Source organism: Phacochoerus africanus, chromosome 16 (assembly GCF_016906955.1).
Source record: "Phacochoerus africanus isolate WHEZ1 chromosome 16, ROS_Pafr_v1, whole genome shotgun sequence".
Classification (NCBI taxonomy): Eukaryota; Metazoa; Chordata; class Mammalia; order Artiodactyla; family Suidae; genus Phacochoerus; species Phacochoerus africanus.
Genome location: NC_062559.1, coordinates 410,454 through 431,194, shown reverse-complemented (window position 1 = coordinate 431,194; position 20,741 = coordinate 410,454). Strand labels below are relative to the sequence as shown.

Genomic DNA, 20,741 nt, shown 5'->3' with positions numbered 1-20,741 from the left:
GGCGTTGCTGTGGCTCTGGTGTAGGCCGGTGGCTACAGCTCCGATTGGACCCCTAGCCTGGGAACCTCCATATGCCGCGGGAGCGGCCCCAGAAAAGGCAAAAAGACAACAAACAAACAAACAAACAAACAAGGGTACGTCCTAACTTCTCCCCAGGAGAAAATGAGACATCCCTTCATCAAAATACTAACATCAAGAGATTTATTTGATGCCTTACATACAGATGCATGTTTATGATACTTTTCAAAGGGTTGAAGCATATTTTAACAAAATTCTGTCATTAGGACATTCTTTCTCTAACTGCTAAAATTAAAAAAAAATTCATACTAGTAAATTACTTGACAATCTTGACTTAAAGTTGAGGTTTGGCATGAGATATATCAGTCTCACGAATTAAAATGAGTCAAAAACTAGGAAACATGTCTCCTCCTCTCCTTCGCTAAACACATACGACAATCCGGGTTTTTTAATTGTAAATTTAAATCCAATGCTACTATTCAAATTTACAAGCTTTATGTCTTGACTGGAATGCACAAGAAGATGCAGATGCAATTGTAGCACTAAATTAATCCCACACACTCTGTGGACTATGCAGAAACAACCTGGCATTGTTCTTTTATGAAAGAAAGAAAGAGAGAAAGAGACAGAGAGAAAGAAACTAACTACAGGAGTTCCCCACCCTGGCTCAGCAGTAACAAACTCAACTAGTATCCATGAGGACACAGGGTGAATCTCTGGCCTCACTCAGTGGGTTAAGGACCCAGCGATGCTGTGGCTGTGGTATAAGCCAGCATCTACAGCTCTAATTCGACCCCTAGCCTGGGAACTTTCATATGCTGCGGGTGGCCTTAAAAAGACCCCAAAAAAAGAGAGAGAGAGAAAGAAACTACCAGACTGTGAGATTGGGGTTAAAATCCCCTAGATTACGGAACTCACAGGTATAACAAACATCTGCATGGAATCAGAAGTCACAGCATGTTTGAAATTTTACTGTGACTTTTTCATTTCCAAGTAATACGTTTCGTACCATGCAATATTCATTACATTTTTAAATACTCTTCTGAGGAGAAAAAGCAACTCTGTAAATGAACCTAACATGGAGTAACTTCCTGCAGCATTTCAGACCTACAGAATTATCCCGGACAAATCCACCACCGTAACGTGGGGCAGAACCTGAGAGAGCTCGGGGAAGTTACACTGAGAGACCGCGGGAGTTTTTTGCAGGGGGATGTATCTGTCAGTTTTGTTTTGTTTTTTTAAAGCAAATCCAGAAAAGCTATGGATAAATCTTTGGATTGATAGTTAAAAAAAAAAAAAAGGTTTTTGTGATACATCTTTGAGCTTAATTTTATTCTCTCACATGGTAAATATCCTAACAGTTATGAGAATGGGGTCAAAGAAATTTACCAACCTAGAATCTCCTCGTTTATTCCTTTATTTATACGCAGTAGTGAAACAACAGATAATCGGGCACTTGAAATATTAGGACATTTTTCCTGAATACTGTTAGAAACGGCTGGGAAGAAGGAGGCAGACGCTGGAGCAATGAGATCTCAAGCAGGTTTATGGACCAAGAGAGTGGCCGGGAGCATTGAACAGAGAGAACCTGGGCTCCCTGAAGCTTAGGGAGCAGCTGCTTATACAGGAAAAGGGGTAATTTCTATTTAGCACATTCTATTTTTAGCACAGGTTCCCCCAGAGAATAAGAAACAAGGAAGATACTAGTTATGTTGCTATACTTTAACTGTTTCTCCAGCTATTTTGGTGGTGAAGCTTTGTTTCATTTTGTACAGTTACCACATAACAATTACAATCATTGATCTTTATGGAGGTGTGAGGCCAAGGCTGCAATACATCTGCCATAGTGCTTTTTACAATTAACTGAGATCATGCATTTCGGAGATACCTACAAACACCTCAAACCAAAAGACCAACCCTTCAGTTCTGGTGTTACAGGGATAATGCAGGGAGAAACGCTATAGCTTACTCCATCACTCTTTGTTTTCCATATAAGAGACTAAATAATGGCAAGGAAACCTAGGGGAAAGAAATTACAAAAATGTTTGTACATCTCTTAGCAAAACCCAAACTCTCCAATTCTCTCCTAGAAAACTCACTAATTTCTTCACTATAAATGCATAACCCTATTCAAAAGCCAGTAATTAGATCATAAATATAATATCACCCTCAGATTTTTTTCTTTTGACATGATTACAGATATTGCAAAAAAGCACAGAGCCCCTGCTCTCCGCCCAGCTTTACCTCTTCTCAAGCCGTGGTACCCACACCGGGAGACGGACCTGGTGTCCACCACCTGTCCATCGTGTCGCCCTCTCACCTACCTACCAAGCTCCATGGTCTATCATGCAGGCAGTCAAAGCCACACAGGATGTCCACAATGGGGAAGCCTTGGGACAGAATGTGGACGAGAGGTTGCTGGCCTGAGGAATGCAGGAGGGAAGGAGGGCGAGTCTAGGGGGTATGGAGTTTCTTTAAGGCAGGACAAAGACATTCTAAAACGGGATTTTGGTGATGGTTACACAATCCTATGAGTACACCAAAAAACGGTGTATACACTTGACCCACAAACAACTCAAGGGTCAGGCAGTGCCGACCGTCTACACAGTCAAAAATGTGCATGTAATTTACCATCAGCTCTCGTTTCCTCCGTTCCAAGCAACCACAAACCTTGTAGTACGTATACTGCACACTCTTGTGGATCAGATGTTTTCCACAATAATAACAGAACCAAGTAACTCACTCCAGGGCCTTGAAGTAAATACTAGCTTGATTCCAAGCTCTCCGCGAGTGGATGAGCCAACAAACGGGGACACATTAGTGATGCATTCGGCCTTAAAGCGCACCCTGGACCTCTCACTGATGAAGGGAGAGCAGGGCCATGCCACTGTGGGCTCAAAACGACTCCCAAAATTAGTTAAAAGCCGGTACCCACATCGGAACTGAAATATTTGGTGAGGTCACAAAAACACGTGAATAAATTGTGTATTTAACAATCAAAGCCTACATTTCCCTACTTCAGCCTCCTTCACTCCTAATTTTGTATCAGTTTCTTGTACCCTATAAAACACTTAGGTCCCCCTTTAAAGCAGTTTCTTTCCCAGTGTGACTTCTCTATGCTACTCTGCCTGCCCCCTACCCCCATTTAAGGTCCAACTCCTGGCTCAGTTTTTTAGGGACCTGACAGATCAACTGCTGCATTTTCTTACCACTCTGCAGGTGGAAAATCGGAGCCCTAAAGGGTGGGCATGAGCCAGCGGCCACACTGAGACCAGGCCGGCACTTCAGATTCAGCACCTGCACCAAGCCGGCTCCTGGGCTCCCTGACACAGTGCTGAGCCAAACTGTCCCGTGGGGGGCAGCCAGATTCCCTGCTTCTCCTCACACAGAAAGGGGGCTCTCATTAAAAGTTTTAAAATCTACTTTTTGGAGTTCCTGTCATGGCTCAGTGGAAATGAATCTGACTAGCATTCATGAGGATGCAGGTTCGATCCCTGGCCTTGCTCAGTGGGTTAAGGATCCGGTGTTGCCATGAGCTGTGGTGTAGGCTGCAGACTCAGCTTGGATCCCACGTTGCTATGGCTATGGCGTAGGCCGGCGGCTACAGCTCCAATTCGACCCCTAGCCTGGGAACCTCCATGTGCTTTTTAGGTGCGGCCCTAAAAAGACACACACACACACACAAAAAAAAAATCCACTTTTCAAAACTTTTTTCCTCCTCTAATTATAGCACTCCCAGTGTTTTCAGGCTGTCTCTCTCCTGAAGCTACAAAGTCTAAAATGAATGAAACAGACAGTACTCACCACACATAGACAGACAAGTTTACTAAATGATCACGTTGAATGGGTGTTTCCAGAGTTTACCCAACTTGTGAGGTGCCATTTCACAGGTAAAGTCAGCAAAGCACGTTTTCTATAGCGATTTACTTCAAACTCCAACTCCCTTTATCTCTTGTGCTTAACAGTAATAACATTTTCCTTAAAACAACAACGAGCCCACCTAAAGTTAAAATATCCACCCAGGGAAGCATTCCGAAATACAATTTACAAGTAAAACTCAGCACGTGCCCTCTTTCTCCTAAATCTGTCTCCTCATTCCCCTTCCAAAGTCCACAGTCAACAGAAAACTGTTCTTCTAACTTCCACAGGGCAATACACGAGGAGTTCCGAACTATTTTTCCCTAAAATAACACTGCCTCCCACCCGTGATGATCAGAGTACCTGCAGCCAATCAGTTCTGCTGAGAACAAGAACGGCCAGATGGAACCCACTCGGGCGCACACCTGACAACACTGCTGAGCTCAAGCACGAGGGGCTAAAACGCAGGGCAGAAGGCGCCCCAGGGTGGTGTGGCGACACTGTGGCTGTCCCCCCCAGGGGTGTGGTACCAGAGGTTGAGAAATCCGGACACATGTGGCAGAGAAGCCAGCTGGCAGCCATCTCACACGACCGGGGAGACAGGAACTGGAGTTCGGGCTGGCTGAGAGACAGGACTTGCAGGCCAAGACCCTAAGAGCGTGAGGGAGCCGACCCAGCTTCCCTTCAGGCTGCCAAACTCTTAAGCCACAAAGAGCACACCAGAGCCGCTGCAAACACAGCCTGGACTCTGAGATGCAAGAGAGGGGACTTGAGGCACAACCTCGGGAGGACAGAACCCTACAGGTGGGTGCGCCCAGACCTGAGAGGGCGCTTCCCTGCAGCCCACCCGCAGGCCAACTAAGAACCCTACCGGGTTAAGGTGATCCGTGCCCCTTCTGCCCTTGGAGGTTAGGGTGAACCCTCTCTGGAGGGGCAACAGACACCGCTCAGGGCAGTGGCACACTGCAGCAAGTTCACAACCCGTTCTTTGCCGACTTCTGGGGTAAATAACTTCCATCATGGCCGATATCAAGCTACTGGAAACATCTCACTACACGTGGAGCTGGGAGGAAGTGCACACAATCAGGTGAAGGTGACATCGGCCACCAGGGAATGCAAATCAACCCCCGAGAGGCACCACAGCACATCCATTATGACGGCTCAGGATAAAAACAGAAAATGACGCGTGCTGGCGAGGGTGTGCAGGAATCGAAGCTTCTTATCACATCACTGGTGACAATACAAAATATTCCCACTGTTATGGAAAACAGTTCGGCAGTGCCTCAAAAAGTTAACCCCCCCCAATCCAAAGATGAGCTGTTACCTTTCTCCTCTTGCCCCAGGCACTATGAAACACAAGCTATGGGTACGTTCTCTTAAAATGGCCTTCAGGAGTTCCCGCTGTAGCTCAGTGGTTAACGAATCCGACGAGGAACCATGAGGTTGCGGGTTCGATCCCTGGCCTTGCTCAGTGGGTGAAGGATCTGGCATTGGTGTGGCTGTGGCGTTGGCCAGCAGCTACAGCTCCGATTTGACCTCTAGCCCGGGAACCTCCATATGCAGAGGGAGCGGCCCTAGAAAAGGCAAAAAATAAGTAAATAAGTAAAGTTGTAAAACTGGCCTTCATACAGGCAGTAGGTTCACTCCATTTCCCCCAACATAAAACCACAATCTGATTCAAGCTGTTAAGTAAAGTCAACACTTTCTAATTGCTACTGGATAGAGTTCAAGATCTTGAGGTATGTGAAAAAATAGAGACTGTATTCTCCTTTTAGTCTCAGCTTATATTTGGGTTTTTGGTTATAAAAACTCAGTATTCAGACACTAACTTATAAAGTGTTAACAGATCCACGCCTTCACTTGCTAGGCACTTAAATGCTTATAGCACAACTGAAATAAATGAATGACCTCAGTAGGCAGCTCTCTCCAAATACGTACAATAACGACAACACAGGCACTAGACAACAAGTTAAAACTGGGTGTAGACAGTCCTGGTAAAATAAGCAATTACTAGTTCACTGTTCCAACACCTCACTAGGTTTACGGAGCAAACTCTACGCAAATACGCTGTTAGATGCTACGGCAGATACAAAAAGTCTCTGTCTTCAAATTCCTGATCCTCCGTACAATTACAAGACGAAGCGTGCATAACTAAAGGATTTAACAAATACGTAGGCAAAGTTTTATAGGAAAACAGGAGGTAAGACTATCCCTCAGATGAATCACTTCAGCAACTCATTGCTGGCCTCTCAGAATGTGGGGGGCACACCAGAAAACCGGTCACAGGACCTACTCCAGTGGAACAGGTGTGGCATGCAGCCAGCTGGATGATGTGCTCGTTCACCGGATTTATCTTCTCCGGATCCACTGCACTGGGGAAAACCTACAAGTACCAACTCCTCAGATCCAAACAGAGGGAAACAACCGCACATCTGACACAGGTTGAATGAAACTATTATAGTTGACCCAGAAATAGAATGTGCGCTTTCAAATCCCCACTTGAGTCACCAACCAGCACTTAGTCACGAGAGGAAAGAAAGGAGGACTGGAAGAAAAACATTTTACAACATGATGCTGTCATAGTGTCACTAACTATGGCTATGGACTGGATGGGGCAGCGGCTGCAAGCAGAGCTGGGAGAAATTAATCACGTCTTCCGGACAGAACCTGTTTTAAAGGAGCAGCAGCAAGGACGAGGGATGATAACATAGGCTCCTTGGATATAACTGTACGACGTCCAGAGGAAAAAGGCAGAAGTTAGAAGGAATGCTTTTGCGAGTAAATAATAAAGCATTATGGTAGATAAACTCTTATCAACGACAGAAAATAAACTTTAGTGACACAGAAGCCAAGAAAAGCTCCAATCCCTGTGGCCTCCAGCTGAAGTAGAGGAGGAGACGGCAAGGTGTGTAAGAGATGTGCCTCAGACGGCAGGAAGCTGGCAGTGACACTGGGGCAAATGCACAGAAGGATCAGCCCCTCAGACCACTAACCCCAGGGGACCACGTGCCACCGCTGCGGTTCCAGGCCCACATCTCTTGGCCTCTCCTCATTCCAGCCTCAGGACTGCACTTCGGGGCCGGGCTCATTTCAATGCCCGTCTAAGGATGAGGACACTAAGGTTCTAACGGATGTGACTGACATGCCCCAGGGCACGGAGGTAGACGTGGGGGGGTCTCAGACAGGATCCTACATCCATCGGATCTGGAGCCTGCTTCTCGCACATGTGCCCAAGCGGCAACGCTGTCGGGCGTGAGGTGGGTACCCACGAGGGTGGCCCACTCAACTGCAGATGGCACACACCGCTCTGTGCCTAAGGGCTGCCAGGTGACACTGACAAAACCAGTCACATGGCTGGTTATTTTCGGACAAGATCAAGGACAATCCAGTGAGCCTTGCTGGCAATCTCCAAAGAGCCATCACAACAATGCACTACACAGAGCCAGACACAGCTTAACCAACTTTCCTATCCCAGCAGAGCGCAGCGGAGGAAAAGCTATTTGAAGAGTAGTTCTGTGTGTGTGTGTGTGTGTGTGTGTGTGTGTGTGTGTGTTGGGGGCGGGCTCTTCTTCTGAAGGTTGTTTACATAAGAGGGTATCTGGATAAATCTACTGCGGTTATTTTAACATCAGACCATTAAATAGCAAACGCTGGCTTCTAAAGCTAGACTTTGGCTTATAAATTACCGTGCTGCTCTTATGAGTTCAAAAATCATTCATTTACCCTGGAAAGAAGTAACCAATAGCTCAAGCAAATAATCGCTCATAACTGAAAAGAGCAGAAAATTAAATATCTCAAACTCTTAGCTTTTCTCAACATATGTATCTCGTTTTTGGAATCTGTCTACCAGACATAGTGTAAATAAGCACGGCACTCCCATAAAGTAGATACTATTGCAAAAATCAAAGTCATATTTCTGAGCAATAATGACATAATGTCCACAACATGAGGCATAAAGGAAGGGGAACACAATACACATGTACATCCACGTACCTCCAGACACACTCGAGATTCAGAAAATCACCAAAGGGTTAATACTGGCTATCGCTGGTTAGTTAGGATTGCAGGGAACTTTTTTCCTCTTTCTTCTTCAAAGCTTGAAATGTTCTACAAGGAACATGCCTTCTCCTCATACCAGAAAAATCATGTTTTTAAAACCTGTCATGCCATAACGTACGGAGGAAAACATGTCTGTATGTTTATTAAAAATAGAAAGACAAGTTCAAAACAACTTCAAGTTCAACATCAATGACATTTTACAAATAAAAAAGAAAGCATGATGAAAATTTCATATTATTACTTCCACGCCTGCCATTTCTGTGGTTATCACTGATGCTTAAGTACACCAGGTTCAAAAAATTGGGGTTTTCGTTTTATTTATTTATTTATTTTTTTTTAGGGCCGCACCTGCGGCACATGGAGGTTCCCAGGCTAGGGGTCTAATCGGAGCTGCAGCTGCTGGCCTACCCCACAGCTCACGGCAACACCAGATCCTTAGCCCACTGAGTGAGGCCAGGGATCAAACCAGCGTCCTCATGGATGCTAGCTGGGGATCGTTAACTGCCGAGCCACGATGGGAACTCCAAAATTGGGTTTTTTAAAAAAGGAAATCACTGCGCTGACACACGGGGTGCACCTAAGACGTGCTTCATTTTGCATCAATACTTTCCTCTCGACATCCCACTGAAATCCACTGGAAGACACCAGACACTGAGCCACGGATCTCAGAGACATCCACAGCACAAAATCGAACTTATCTGCACAGCGAGATTTACAAACCCTAGAAAAAGTTTTCATCCTCATCAATAAAATCTTGTAGAATACACTGATTTAAAGAGCTGAGCTACTATTTTTCATAAATGTACACAGTGCTCCAAAAGGCATAATCTTTTTTTAAAAATGAATATATCGCTTCATCCACTGAAAAACTTAATCAGGCTCTGCCTTTCTTTTTCCATTTGGTTAAGAATGATTCCATGCAAGACAACCGCTGACACTGCTTCCGTAACAACCACACCCCACCCAATTCCAGGAGGTGACTCAGTGTTTAGGGCACGATAAGTGTGACCCTTAAGAATGAAAGGGAACAGTCTGAGTTGGGAAGGTGGGCGGTCGGTGCCTCTGCAACCCCATGGTGTGCAGCATCCCCCCCCCCCCCCCCAGCAGTAAACCTGGCTCTAAGGGTTTGGCAGCTGGGGCTAGAGACCTACTGGGCTGCACAGGAGTTTCCATTTTGATTTCCAAGCTCCGTTCCCAACACCTGACGAAGCCCTGCTCCCAGGTCCCACACTCCTGTGCAATAGGAGTGCTGCCCGGAGAGCGTGGCCGGGCCCGGTCTGAGCCCCTCTCCTCCTCACTCCCGGGCCGGAGTCTGGGTCCGGCCTTCCATCACCTTCCTGACAGCCCCCTCGAGATGGCAGAGCACCTATCACCTGGCTGCCCTTCTGGGCTCCAAGGCTTCCACCTCCCCTCAATGTGCCGGACTTCTCAATCATGCATCTTTTTTTTTAAAGTTCTTTTTTTTTTTGTCTTTTTGCCATTTCTAGGGCTGCTCCTGCAGCATATGGAGGTTCCCAGGCTAGGGGTCTCATCGGAGCTGTAGCCACCGGCCTACGCCAGAGCCACAGCAACACGGGATCCGAGCTGCGTCTGCAACCTTCACCACAGCTCATGGCAACCCGGGTCCTTAACCCACGGAGCAAGGCCAGGGATCGAACCTGCAACCTCATGCTTCCTAGTCAGGTTCGTGAACCACTGCGCCACAACGGGAACTCCAATCATGCACTTTTTATCCTGCTGCTCCCACTCACTCTTCAGTGTCCACGAGTGCATCTTCGCACTTCCCAGCACCAACCACCTCCCACCCTCTTCTGACCCACCACAGCACTCTTCGGCCATCACGCCCCACCTCGTATCTACCCGAAAGAGGGTACACCCAGGGACGTAAGGGGACCTCTTGCTTTCTGCATGTTGTGGGCCCTCAGATCTTTAAATGGAGAAAGAAAATTCATCTGGGGCAACACCGTCATGGAAGGCAAATAAGATAATGATTTAACAACACATAACAAAAGGCAAAAGACTAGAAATACTACATTCTAAAATCATGCTGTGATAGAATATACCTTACACCAAACAAACCAATCTCTAGGCTAAATTTCTCAAACATATAATTATAAACACCTTTAATTAAAGTGAAGTGTTTAGAATTAATTCACAAAAAAAAAAAACACATTTAGGCGACTTACATCTTTTCTTTTTTTTTTTGTCTTTTATCATTTTAGGGCTGCACCCTTGGCACATGGAGGTTCCCAGGCTGGGAGTCTAATGGCAGCTGAAGCCACCGGCCTCCACCACAGCTCACGGCAATGCTGGATCCATAACCCACTGAGCGAGGCCAGGGATCGAACCTGCAACTTCATGGTTCCTAGTCAGATTCGTTGCCACTTTGCCACAACGGGAACTCCTATTTATATCTTTGAGGCACAATGTCTATTTGTTCATTTAGCCAATGGAAGATTAATGTTTAAATGAACATTAGGTTTAATGAGAAAATATTACCTAGTTTCTTTTTACATTCATAAGCCCTCCCCTTTCATTAAATATTCTTTAAAATGTAAATGCCTCCAAATTTATGTTGGAACAATAATTCTAAGAAATTACGACAGTTTAAGGTAGAATTCCAAAAGCAACGAGGTTTGTATGGCTTACTTTGTACTGTAACTGATCACCTGTTTCATTTATTTTTGAAACTTTTGCAATTTTGTAATATTTTTTAACAGCACTACTGAGATGTAATTCACTTCACATATTGTACAATTCACTCATGTCAAGTGTACAATTCAATGGTTTTTAATCATTCGCCACGTCTGTGATACTATTTAAGGCTAGATATTGCAACCAGTGTAGAAACCATGAAAACCCAGAGAAAACGCAGGTTCACCAGGGTTAAGGGGCGTGCTCCCTCCGCAGCCAGCTGTTCATAACCCGCCGTCACAGGGTCGAGATCTATACTTTGTGATATAATTTAACACAACATATACTAACATAATATAGTTTAATATAAATATGTTGAATATATTCTAAGTTCACGGAGCTATTGATTTACAGCGCAGTCTTAGCTCTATATACTTTCCTCTTGAAATTTCAGTGAGGCCAACTTTCATCTGCAACAGAAAAATCAGAGCATACAACCTCATGGACACATATATCCCATAGTTAATTTTTTTTTAATTGTTTGGCTGCCCCTGGGGCATAGGGAGTTCCTGGGCCAGGGATCGCATCCGAGCCACAGTGTGACTTACACCGAAGCTTTGGCAATGCCAGATCCCTCAACCCACTGTGTGGGGCTGGGGATTGAATCCGCATCCTGGTGCTGCAGAGACGCTGCCAATTCCATTGGACCACAGGGGGAACGCCTTTCAACTAAAAAACAGATTATTTCCTGCTTTATGTTCAGCAACCATGGGGCACTCTGTTCTAACTTCATGAGGCATTTAGAGAATGTAACAGAGCAACGTGAGGGTCCTTCCCCTCCGTGAACCGCAGCAGCGGTGTGCACAGAAATGCGAAACCTGAACAGCCACCCCACCCTCACAGCTATGAGGAGGGATCCAGCATCTTCGCAAAGTACATAAGCTCTAGGATCCAGGTGCTAACGCCACAGCCACAGTTAAAAATCGCTAAACCATGGATCCTGATTTAGCTTCAAGTCTGTTACAAGTCTTCCCAAGGCTGTTACAAGGCAATGACTAACACTGAGAATAAAAGTATGTGCTCTGGAGGTCCCATCGTGGCGCAGTGGTTCACGAATCCGACTAGGAAGCATGAGGTTGAGGGTTCGATTCCCCCTTGCTCAGTGGGTTAAGGATCTGGCGTTGCCGTGAGCTGTGGTGTAGGTTGCAGACGCAGCTCGGATCCCGCGTTGCTGTGGCTCTGGCGTAGGCCGGTGGCTGCAGCTCCAATTGGACCCCTAGCCTGGGAACCTCCACATGCTGCGGGAGCGGCCCTAGAAAAGGCAAAAAAAGACCAAAAAAAAAAATTTGAGCTAGAATTAAATTCTCCCGAACTTCCCAGAAGAACCCTGGGAAGACAAAAGCTCCCCCCAAAGAAAAGCTGAAACATGACAGTAAAATCAACGTAACACAGAAACTGACTATGCTTTAAATCTTTATCCTCAAAGCAACAGAGGCCTAAAAGACTAACTGTCATTTATGACAGGTTTGGGTCTCTACTTATGCGCAGCCAGAGCATCAGCATTTACTGGCAGTAGTGAAAACAGGAAAAGGGCAGACTTCACACCAAGTGCTAATTTTTCAGGTAAGAATAGCAGTGGAAAATCATCTTACTCATCACTATAAAACTCTTCAGGAATAGTCTTCGGCCGCAATCTAATTTTACAGGCCCAGTTAACAAGGGGAAGACCATTGTTACAAGGAAAAGGCCAGTCAATCCATCAGCTCAAACCGGCCAGGACCTTTCCCTGCTGATGAAAAGTGAAGAAAGAACAACGAGTAACAACGTGGTTTACACAGAATTACCACACGTTAAGGGGGCGCCAGTTTTCGTATCCTAATAGCTCTCATCTGCAGCAGTATATTTTTTCTCAAGGTATTCATATTTGAGAAGCATCTCATTTTACATACCCAGTACGAATTTTTACTGTAACTACATAAAAAGAAGAAAAACTGTCAGTTACCACAACAGTTCATGTTTTCCTCTGCTTCTGCCCTGCTATGAATCACAGCTGTCAAGGACACACTATGAAATCTGCACAAACACATCTCACTCAAGGCAAAACACCAGGCTAAAAGTTCAGAACCCCTAGAACCTAGGTATGTGTAAAAGAGATCAAAGTGCTACCCGTGCAGAAATCCTCACTCTTCTCATGCTCAGCTGCTTCTGTTGCTGACCTGCTCGCTGGCTACAGCAGAATAACAAGCACACTTCTAGACAGTGCACTTCTCCAGTTTTATTATGAAAATAACACGAGGGTAATACAATTAAAAAAAAAAAAAAAAAGGTAGAGGGTTCCCCAGAGGCCTAGTGGTTTAGGATCCACTGCTGTCATTGCTGTGGCCTGGGCCACTACTGTGGCATGGATTCCATCCCTGGCCTGGGAACTTCTGCCTGCCTTGGGTGTGGCTGAAGGGAAAAAAAAAAAACATCTCCCTCAAAACCGACTCCTAGTGCTTTTCTTGGATATGATCACTGTCAAGATTCCTGTGAATCCTTACGGAAGTTTTCTTTCTTTCTTTCTTTCTTTTCTCTCTTTCTTTCTTCCTTTCTTTCTTTGTCTTTTAGGGACACACCTGTAGCATACGGAGACTTCCAGGCTAGGGGTCAAATCAGAGCTGTAGCCACTGGCCACAGCCACAGCCAAGCCAGATCCAAGCCACACCTGTGACCTACACCACAACTCACTCACGGCAACACCAGATCCTTAACCCACCGAGAAAGGCCAGGGATCGAACCTGCTCCTCATGGGTATTAGTCGGGTCCGCTTCCGCTGAGCCACGACAGGAATCCCAGAAGTTTTCTAAGCAATACACTTTTAAGCACATATGTGTGATATCAGAACAAATATAAATGTGGGATACGCAAATGAAAAATTTTGGAAAAAATAAACTCCTTACTGTAGGAGGTGAACACCATGGTTCAGCAGTGTAAGTCACGCACAGGAAAAACAAACCCAAGAAGAGAACCTGGGCTAACCACCCTTCCCTTCTGTTTAAAAAAAAAGAAAGAAAAAAAATTTTCCTGTCCTTTCAGACCGAACTTCTTTGCAGAACAGATGCTGACTCAGAGATACTGAAAAACTTACGGCCTCCAGAGGAGACCGTTTGGGGGGTGGGGGATGTGCTCGGCTTATGGGAGGGGAATCCTGTGACACTGGATTGTGGTGATCATTGTATAACTACAGATGTGATAAATCCATTTGAGTAATAAAAAAATAAATTAAAAAAAAACTTTTCCTGTCCTTCAGTATGGTAGCAACTGTACGTGTTAATTCATTTCGTGAATACAGTGTGCATTTCACTACTGTCACAAGTAAATCTGATGTCGCCCAAGGGCCCCGTAACCAAGTACCCATGAATGTCAGCATCACCAGTGCCTGTGAATCGCAGCCCGGACTGTGCCTACTGTTTTGGCAAGGTACCTACTCTCCAGCTTTTAGCCACTTTCCGGAATCATCTAACTTGGTGTAATTTAATGTAATTTAATTTGTACGACACAAGACCACCTGAAGGCTCTGCACCTCCAAAGGCGCCTCTGTTCCAGGCTGTTCACACCTTGGTGGCTCTGAGTTCCTGTCCTCTACTCCTTTCTCTTCCTGCTTCTGGTTAAAAGCAACATAGCAACCAGTTACAGTGATGCTTCCAAACACTAGAGAGCCACACACCACCATGTGTTGACACAGTTTAAGTCTCTGACGTCCCTGACTTAGATGCCTCTGCAACTGCCACGTGTCGCCACAAACTGTATCCATCGTGCTCCCCTTTGGCCTTGGGCTCGCCTGCTTTCCAGCCTCTGCCTGCCCTGTGTCATGCCCTCCATGGCTGCCTCACAAGCGTCCTGGACTGGAAACCCAGCTCACTCCAAGCCTGTTTCTCCTCCAAGAGCAAACAACCCTGCTGACACTCACTAGCTGGTCACCTTCCTGTAAGTTTAGGGCAAACCTAACCTGAGCATCATCTATCTTAAACTAAGCACCATATCCTCAGTGCTCCAACTCAACAAAGGATGAAGGAGCCGACTCCTTTAGTTTCCCACTGCTTAAATAAATTAGGCAGAGGATGCCCGAGGAAAAAATAATCAATACCATGACTCTTCCCATTAGTGCCGCCCCACCCATTCACACTAGAGTCAAGTTTACCCTCCGTAAAAGTTACTCAGCTTATGATGTTACTTCCAAAGTGGCGAAACAAACCTCCAATTATCAGGACACCAACAAACGTTCTGGGGGACCCTCACTGCCCTTGGAGTGTGTCAAAAACAACCGAGAAACAGCTGAGACTTCTCAGGAAAGGAGGAAAACGCTCTCCCCGCCCCCACGGTCGGCCGCCTGTTCTGCAGGGGAGATGGGACACCGTCCAGCACCGCGCAGGGAGGCCGGCCGCCCCAGCTCACATTCCAGAGGCGGGAGTCGCGGCCACCGCACAGGGAGGCCTGGCGACGTGGCCAAAGCAGGACAGCGCAGAGCGCGCCTCACCTGTGCGGCCCTGCTCGAAGCCCGTGCGGGGGAGGGTTCGCAGGCCAAGAGTGACCGGGCGGGTGGGCCGGGCGACGGGGCCAGGACCTCTGGTTTACACAGCGCTCGGGTCCGACGCGGGCGCCCACCCAGGCGGGGGAGTTGCTGGTGGGCAGGTGGGCGGGGCCGGGCTTCCGGGCATCCCCGAGCCGGGCGGGGTAGCGGCGGGAGGGGACCCTTAACCAGGGAGCAGTCTTGACGGGGCCGGACCCCGACCAGGCGGGGGTCAGGGTCGGGGTCGCGGCGGGCAAGCGGGATCAGGGCCCAGGTCCCGGCAGGCAGGGACCTCTGACCAGGCAGGCAGGCAGAGTCGGGGTCAGGTTCGGAGTCGCAGCGGGCGGGGACCCGTGACCAGGCACAAGGGCCGGGTCGGGGTCAGGGTCAAGGTCGGGGACCGCTGACCCGGCGGACGCGCGGGGTCAGCTTGGGGTCCGCCGCGCCCACTCACCCAGGCCGGCAGGTCGCAGGCGCGCACTCCCAGGCGCACGGCGCGCTCCTCGTCCTCCAGCAGCGCCAGCGCGCGGCACAGGCGGGTGGCCTTGAGGCCGCGGCTCCGGCGGCACCACACGAGCAGCCCGAGCGCCAGCAGCACCCAGCTGAAGCTCAGGCCCAGGTAGCCCAGCGCGTACACCGGCAGCAGCAGCGCGAAGCTGCGCGCCAGCTGCGCCAGCAGCCCCGTCACGTCCACGCTCAGCGCCGCGCCGGGTGGCTCGGCCCCGGCGGCGCCGGCCTCGGGGCCTGGAGCGCGGGGGCCACTCATCGCCGAGCCGTGCAGTGCTCCGACCGCTCCCGGCAGAAGAGCCGCTGCCCGCGCGCCAGCGCCCCTCTGAGGGGACGGCGCCACCGCCCTGCCCTCCCGCGCTTCCGCCCGCGGCGCCGTACGACGTCAGCACGCAGGGCGGGCGGGGGCGGGGGCTCCACTGCGGCGGCCGGGCGTGGCCCCAGGCCTGGGTGCGGCCCAACGCCTGCTGGAAGAGACCAAAGTGGGACGTCCTCCCAAAGGGCGGGGGAGCACCGCCTAGGCGGGCGGGGCGGGGCTGGTGTGGCGTCCTCGCGCCGCTGGGCGGGGCGTCCCCTGGGCGGGGCGGGCGGGGCCTGCGTGAACTTTACCGCAGGGGGTGGGCCGGGGCGCCCCTGAGGCGAGGAGGGCGGGGCCTGCGTGTGCGTCACCGCAAGGGGCGGGGCCTGCGTGGAAGTCCCGGCGCCGAAGAGCCTCAGGCCTCCGAGGGGGGCAGCCCAGGGTGGGGTCTGCGGCTGCGGAGGATCCGCGCCGGGGCGTCCTGGGAATGGGGGCCTCCCTTCGCTCCGTCACCTGGGCCGCCTTCGTGCAGGGCTGGTGAGGGCGCAGTACACGCTCCTGAGTTTGCACAGCACTTGCCAAGTTTAAGACGTTTCTTCTCGAGGTACTTCCAGGGTGTTAGAATTTTCCGAGTGGTCCGGTGGTGCGGCGCCGTAAAGCCCGGGGTGACGGGGCCAGTCATGCTGACCGCCCGCCACGTAAAGACGGTTTTCTCCCGGAAACCTTGCAGCTGTCCTGGCGGTATGAAAAGCTTGCGGGATGCGCCCCCGTGTGCGCGCGGGGAGCGGGAACTGTCCTGGGCCGCCTGGACGTGCGGGATGCTGTCTGTGCAGAGAGTTTCTCCTAGGAGTGTTCACCCCCTGCCCGCGATTTCTGAGAAGCACAGGCTGCTCTGGGTCGCTTTGTTTTCCATTAAACCCAAGCACGGTAACTCCTGTTTGCTTTGTAGTCTCCTTGAAGTCATCACTTGCAGAGAACAGCCTAGGTGGTTGTTTTTCGGCATATTCAGTGAGTTCCAAGAATACTTTAATTCAACTTAAAACAATAGGGCTAGTTCCCCCGCCCCCCGTAGTCTTCCAATCTTTATGTTATTGGCAGCCTTGAATGATCACCTTTAGGAGGGGCAGGGACTCTAGAGAAATATAGCCTGCTTATGTGTTTTTAAGTTCTTGGTGGGCATGTTCATGTCTTATCGGCCCTTCCCTGGGATCCTGGAATAGCGATAACTAGGCAGTAGTTGCAGAGGCAGAGACTCGGCCATATTCGGGACAACACAGTGATATCCCACAGACCTCTTCGCCCTGCAGATGGGACAGTAGAAGCCGGTGAGAAGCAGAGCGCTACCAGCTAGGGACCAACTGCAGTCACAGCCTGTTAGACACAGCCAATAGAAGACTTGCTGCTCCCACGCACTTTTTGGATGGGGGGAGGCATTTGCATGCATTAGTAAGTTGGCCAAAGGCTCATTAATAATCAACTAGTCTTCAGGAGTTCCCGGGTCGTGGGCGCAGTGGAAACGAATCCGAGTAGGAACCATGAGGTTGCAGCTTTGATCCCTGGCCTCTAGCAGTGGGTTGAGGATCCGGCGTTGCTGTGTAGGTCGCTGACACGGCTCAAGTCTGGCGTTGCTGTGGCTCTGATTGGTGGCTATAGCACCTATGAGACCCCTAGCCTGGGAACCTCCATATGCCATGGGAGCAGCCCTAAAAAGACCCCCCCCCCCAAAAAAAATCAGCTAGTCTTTAAATCCATGAGGGCAAGAAATGTATTTATAATGGCCATCATTACATCTTCAAGCTAGCACAGTGCCTGGCCCTGCAGGTACTGCATGAATAAACAGTACCTCCCCTCCCCTCCCCTCCCCTGTGAATCTGTATATAATTATGTACACATATGTGTGTGTGTGACCGTGGAGATATATATAGACTATGTATCTCATAAACGTTGCTCTAGGGCCTGAAACACTCAGCTTTGGGCCAGGGCAGTAAACCTCAAACAAGGGAAGGAATGGTTTTCTTTTTCTTGCTCTTCCCCCAATTGCCTTATGGAAGTTGTGTGTATGTAAAGGAGTCTCACCCCTTTTCCTACGCAACAACTTAAAGATCTAATGCCGCCCTTCATTCACCACCAAGTTACAAACTCAAAATAAGCAACGGCCTTAACACGGGAAGGAGCATGAGCTTTTCTTGTCTTGTCTAAAGAGCTCTGGAATCACATCCTGCAGATACAGACGTGGGTGAACACACGCCGCATGAGAAATCCTGCATATCTGCTAAAGCATGTGACCTGGAGGCCTAAGGATGTAAACATAGGGAAGATACAGGCCCCTGTTGGGCACCCACCCATCAGTCTCCTGCCTCGGCTGCCCGTGGGAGCCCACCAGGCTGCTGGCCACTGGCCAGCAGGGCAGTACCATTGCATTCTGCACCGAGTCTAACAGCAGGCTCAGACCATAGGGTTGTTTTGTGTGTGTGTGTGTGTGTGTCTTTTTGCTTTTTTTAGGGCTGCACCTGCAGCATATGGAGGTTCCCAGCCTAGGGATCTCATCAGAGCTGTTGCCACCGGCCCACACCAGAGCCACAGCAACACCAGATCCGAGCCGAGTCTGCAACCTACACCACAGCCCACGGCAATGCCGGATCCTTAACCCACTGAGCGAGGCCAGGGATCCAACCCGCAACCTCACCGTTCCTAGTTGGATTCGTTTCCGCGCTGCACAACAGGAACTCCGTGCTCTTAGGTCTTGGCTGGCATTTTACTGCATATGCCTGGCTCCTGTGGCCTCATCATGTTGCCTCTTCCCTTACCTTCTGTGCAGACAGTTCTCCAGGGAAAGGCTCTGCTTTCTCAGAGGAAAGAAGAGCAACACTGAGGGTTCTAGGGTGAAACTACGACACTTGAGCCCCTGCGGATTTCCTTTCTGGTTTTGGAGGGAAGCGTCTTCTGTTAAGTCCAATCTCTTCTGCATTTAGTTCTCCTCCCACCCAGGACTGGGCCTCATCAGTTAGCCCATCTTCCCCTCCCCTCTCCCTTCCCTCGCCCCCTCCCCAGCACCTCTCCACGGGCTTTTGCAGCAGGTGCAGTCTCCCTCTTCCTTTCACACTGTTGTGGACTGAAAAAAAAAATGCACAGCATGAGAGCTGTGAGTTAAGTTTTACTGGGGACAAAAGAAAGACTGTAGCCCAAGAGACAGCCTCTCAGCCTCTCAGATCGCTCCAAGGCACAGCTCTGAAGGGGGGAGCACATAGGTGATTTTGGTGAAGGGGGCGTGGGCAGTCAGGCACCCATTTTGGCAGAAGGTTGCTGCCAGTCACGAGCAGCAGATGTCTCTGTTAATGATTTTAGTGCTTTTCCAGATAGGAGAAGATGGAAGAAATGGGCTCATAAAATTGTCTCCTGAAAAATGTCTAACTGGCTGAAGGCCTGTTCTGCCAGTTTTCCCAGAGCACAGAGCCCCTCCTTCCTGGTCTCTGCCCTGAAGGCCTCTCAGGGGGTGTTAAAAGGGCAGTGCCAGCAGCAGCTAGTGACCTCATCCTGGTAGAGGCAGGTGGTGAGTGACAATTTTCCATTGGCACTGCCAACCAGACTCATTTTGCCCAGACTCCTGAGACCCCTATTCCTGTGTTTCCGAGATGCCCTTTTGGTGATAGAGCCACACGCTCTTTACCCAAGAAGGTCTGTGCTGTGCAGCTAGAGGGCTCAGAAAAAGCTTGGTCCTTTCGTGCTTGTCCAGATTGTTACAGAATTTTCTGAGTTGATTGGTAGCCCTTCCATCTTGCCGACTTTACAAGCTCCTTAGAGACCTTCCCTCTGCTGCACGGAGGAGAGAGTGGCAAGCCCACCACTAGTGACTGGTCAGCCGGTAAGACCAGCAAATAGACACATACACTGGCGATCGTGAGAGTCAGCTCTCTCTCGCAGTCAGTGATCTTATAATCATGGGACAGGGGAGGCTAGAAAGAGCCCTGAGGTGGTGGACTGGAATTGGAGGGAGCATGAACTTGTGTCTTTTGATGAAAGCGTTCAGATAGACATATGGAGTGTTCCCAGATTGCGTTTCTAAATCCCACCCTCCAGTGAAAGGAGCCAGGGCTTTTTGGAGAAAGAGTTGACTTCAGGGCTAGAGAGGTGAAAGTATGAGTCGGGAATATTTCGTTGTGCTAGAAAGTGAGAAACGGCTCCAAGAGTCACGCGGTGTCAAGGACTTGGAAGCAAAGACATGGGAAGCAAAGGGAGGGGTACCTGCTGATTAAATCGGGGATAATTTGAGGAGCAAAGTCAAGGATGATATTGGCAGATCACAAGGCAGTGAGTAAAGTAGGAACCCAGGAGCCCGTATTGATGCGGGTGAGCGAGTGAGTGATGTGCGCCTGCGGAGTAAAAACTGGAGTCGGAGGTCCCGGCGTGGCGCAGGGGTTCACGAATCCAACTAGGAACCATGAGGCTGTGGGTTCGATCCCCGGACTTGCTCAGTGAGTCAAGGATCCGGCATTGCCTTGAGCTGTGGTGTAGGTTGCAGATGCGGCTCGGATCCCGTGTTGCTGTGGCTGTGGCATAGGCTGGCGGCTACAGCTCTGATGAGACCCCTAGCCTGGGAACCTCCATGTGCCACGGGAGCGGCCCTAGAAAAGGCAAAAGGACAAAAAAAAAAAGTGGAAATAGAAGATCCCCATTGAGCAGTCAGGTGGGGCTGGAGTGGGTTCTTGCTCGAGGCTAAGGATGGTAGGTGGAGGTTTTGTTTTGTTTTGTTGAGATCCTATGTTTGGTTTTTATTTTATTTTTTTACGTGTATGTATTCTTCTTTCTCATATTACATGT

At 49.2% G+C, this 20,741-nt stretch overlaps 1 protein-coding gene across 5 annotated transcripts in view; it reads right to left on the bottom strand.

Moving 5' to 3' along the window:
- ESYT2 (extended synaptotagmin 2) overlaps window positions 1–15,984 on the bottom strand; it is a 76,683-nt gene extending 60,699 nt beyond the window's left edge. For 3 of the 5 annotated variants that reach the window (XM_047763632.1, XM_047763633.1, XM_047763636.1), the window contains exon 1: window positions 15,573–15,983. In XM_047763632.1, the coding sequence (XP_047619588.1) occupies window positions 15,573–15,884 (312 nt within the window). In that variant the 5' untranslated portion in view covers window positions 15,885–15,983. Of the gene's footprint in view, window positions 1–15,572 lie in introns of all 5 variants that reach the window. The other 2 variants (XM_047763635.1, XM_047763634.1) reach the window with 2 other exon arrangements.
- Between the last annotated feature and the right edge of the window lie 4,757 nt (window positions 15,985–20,741).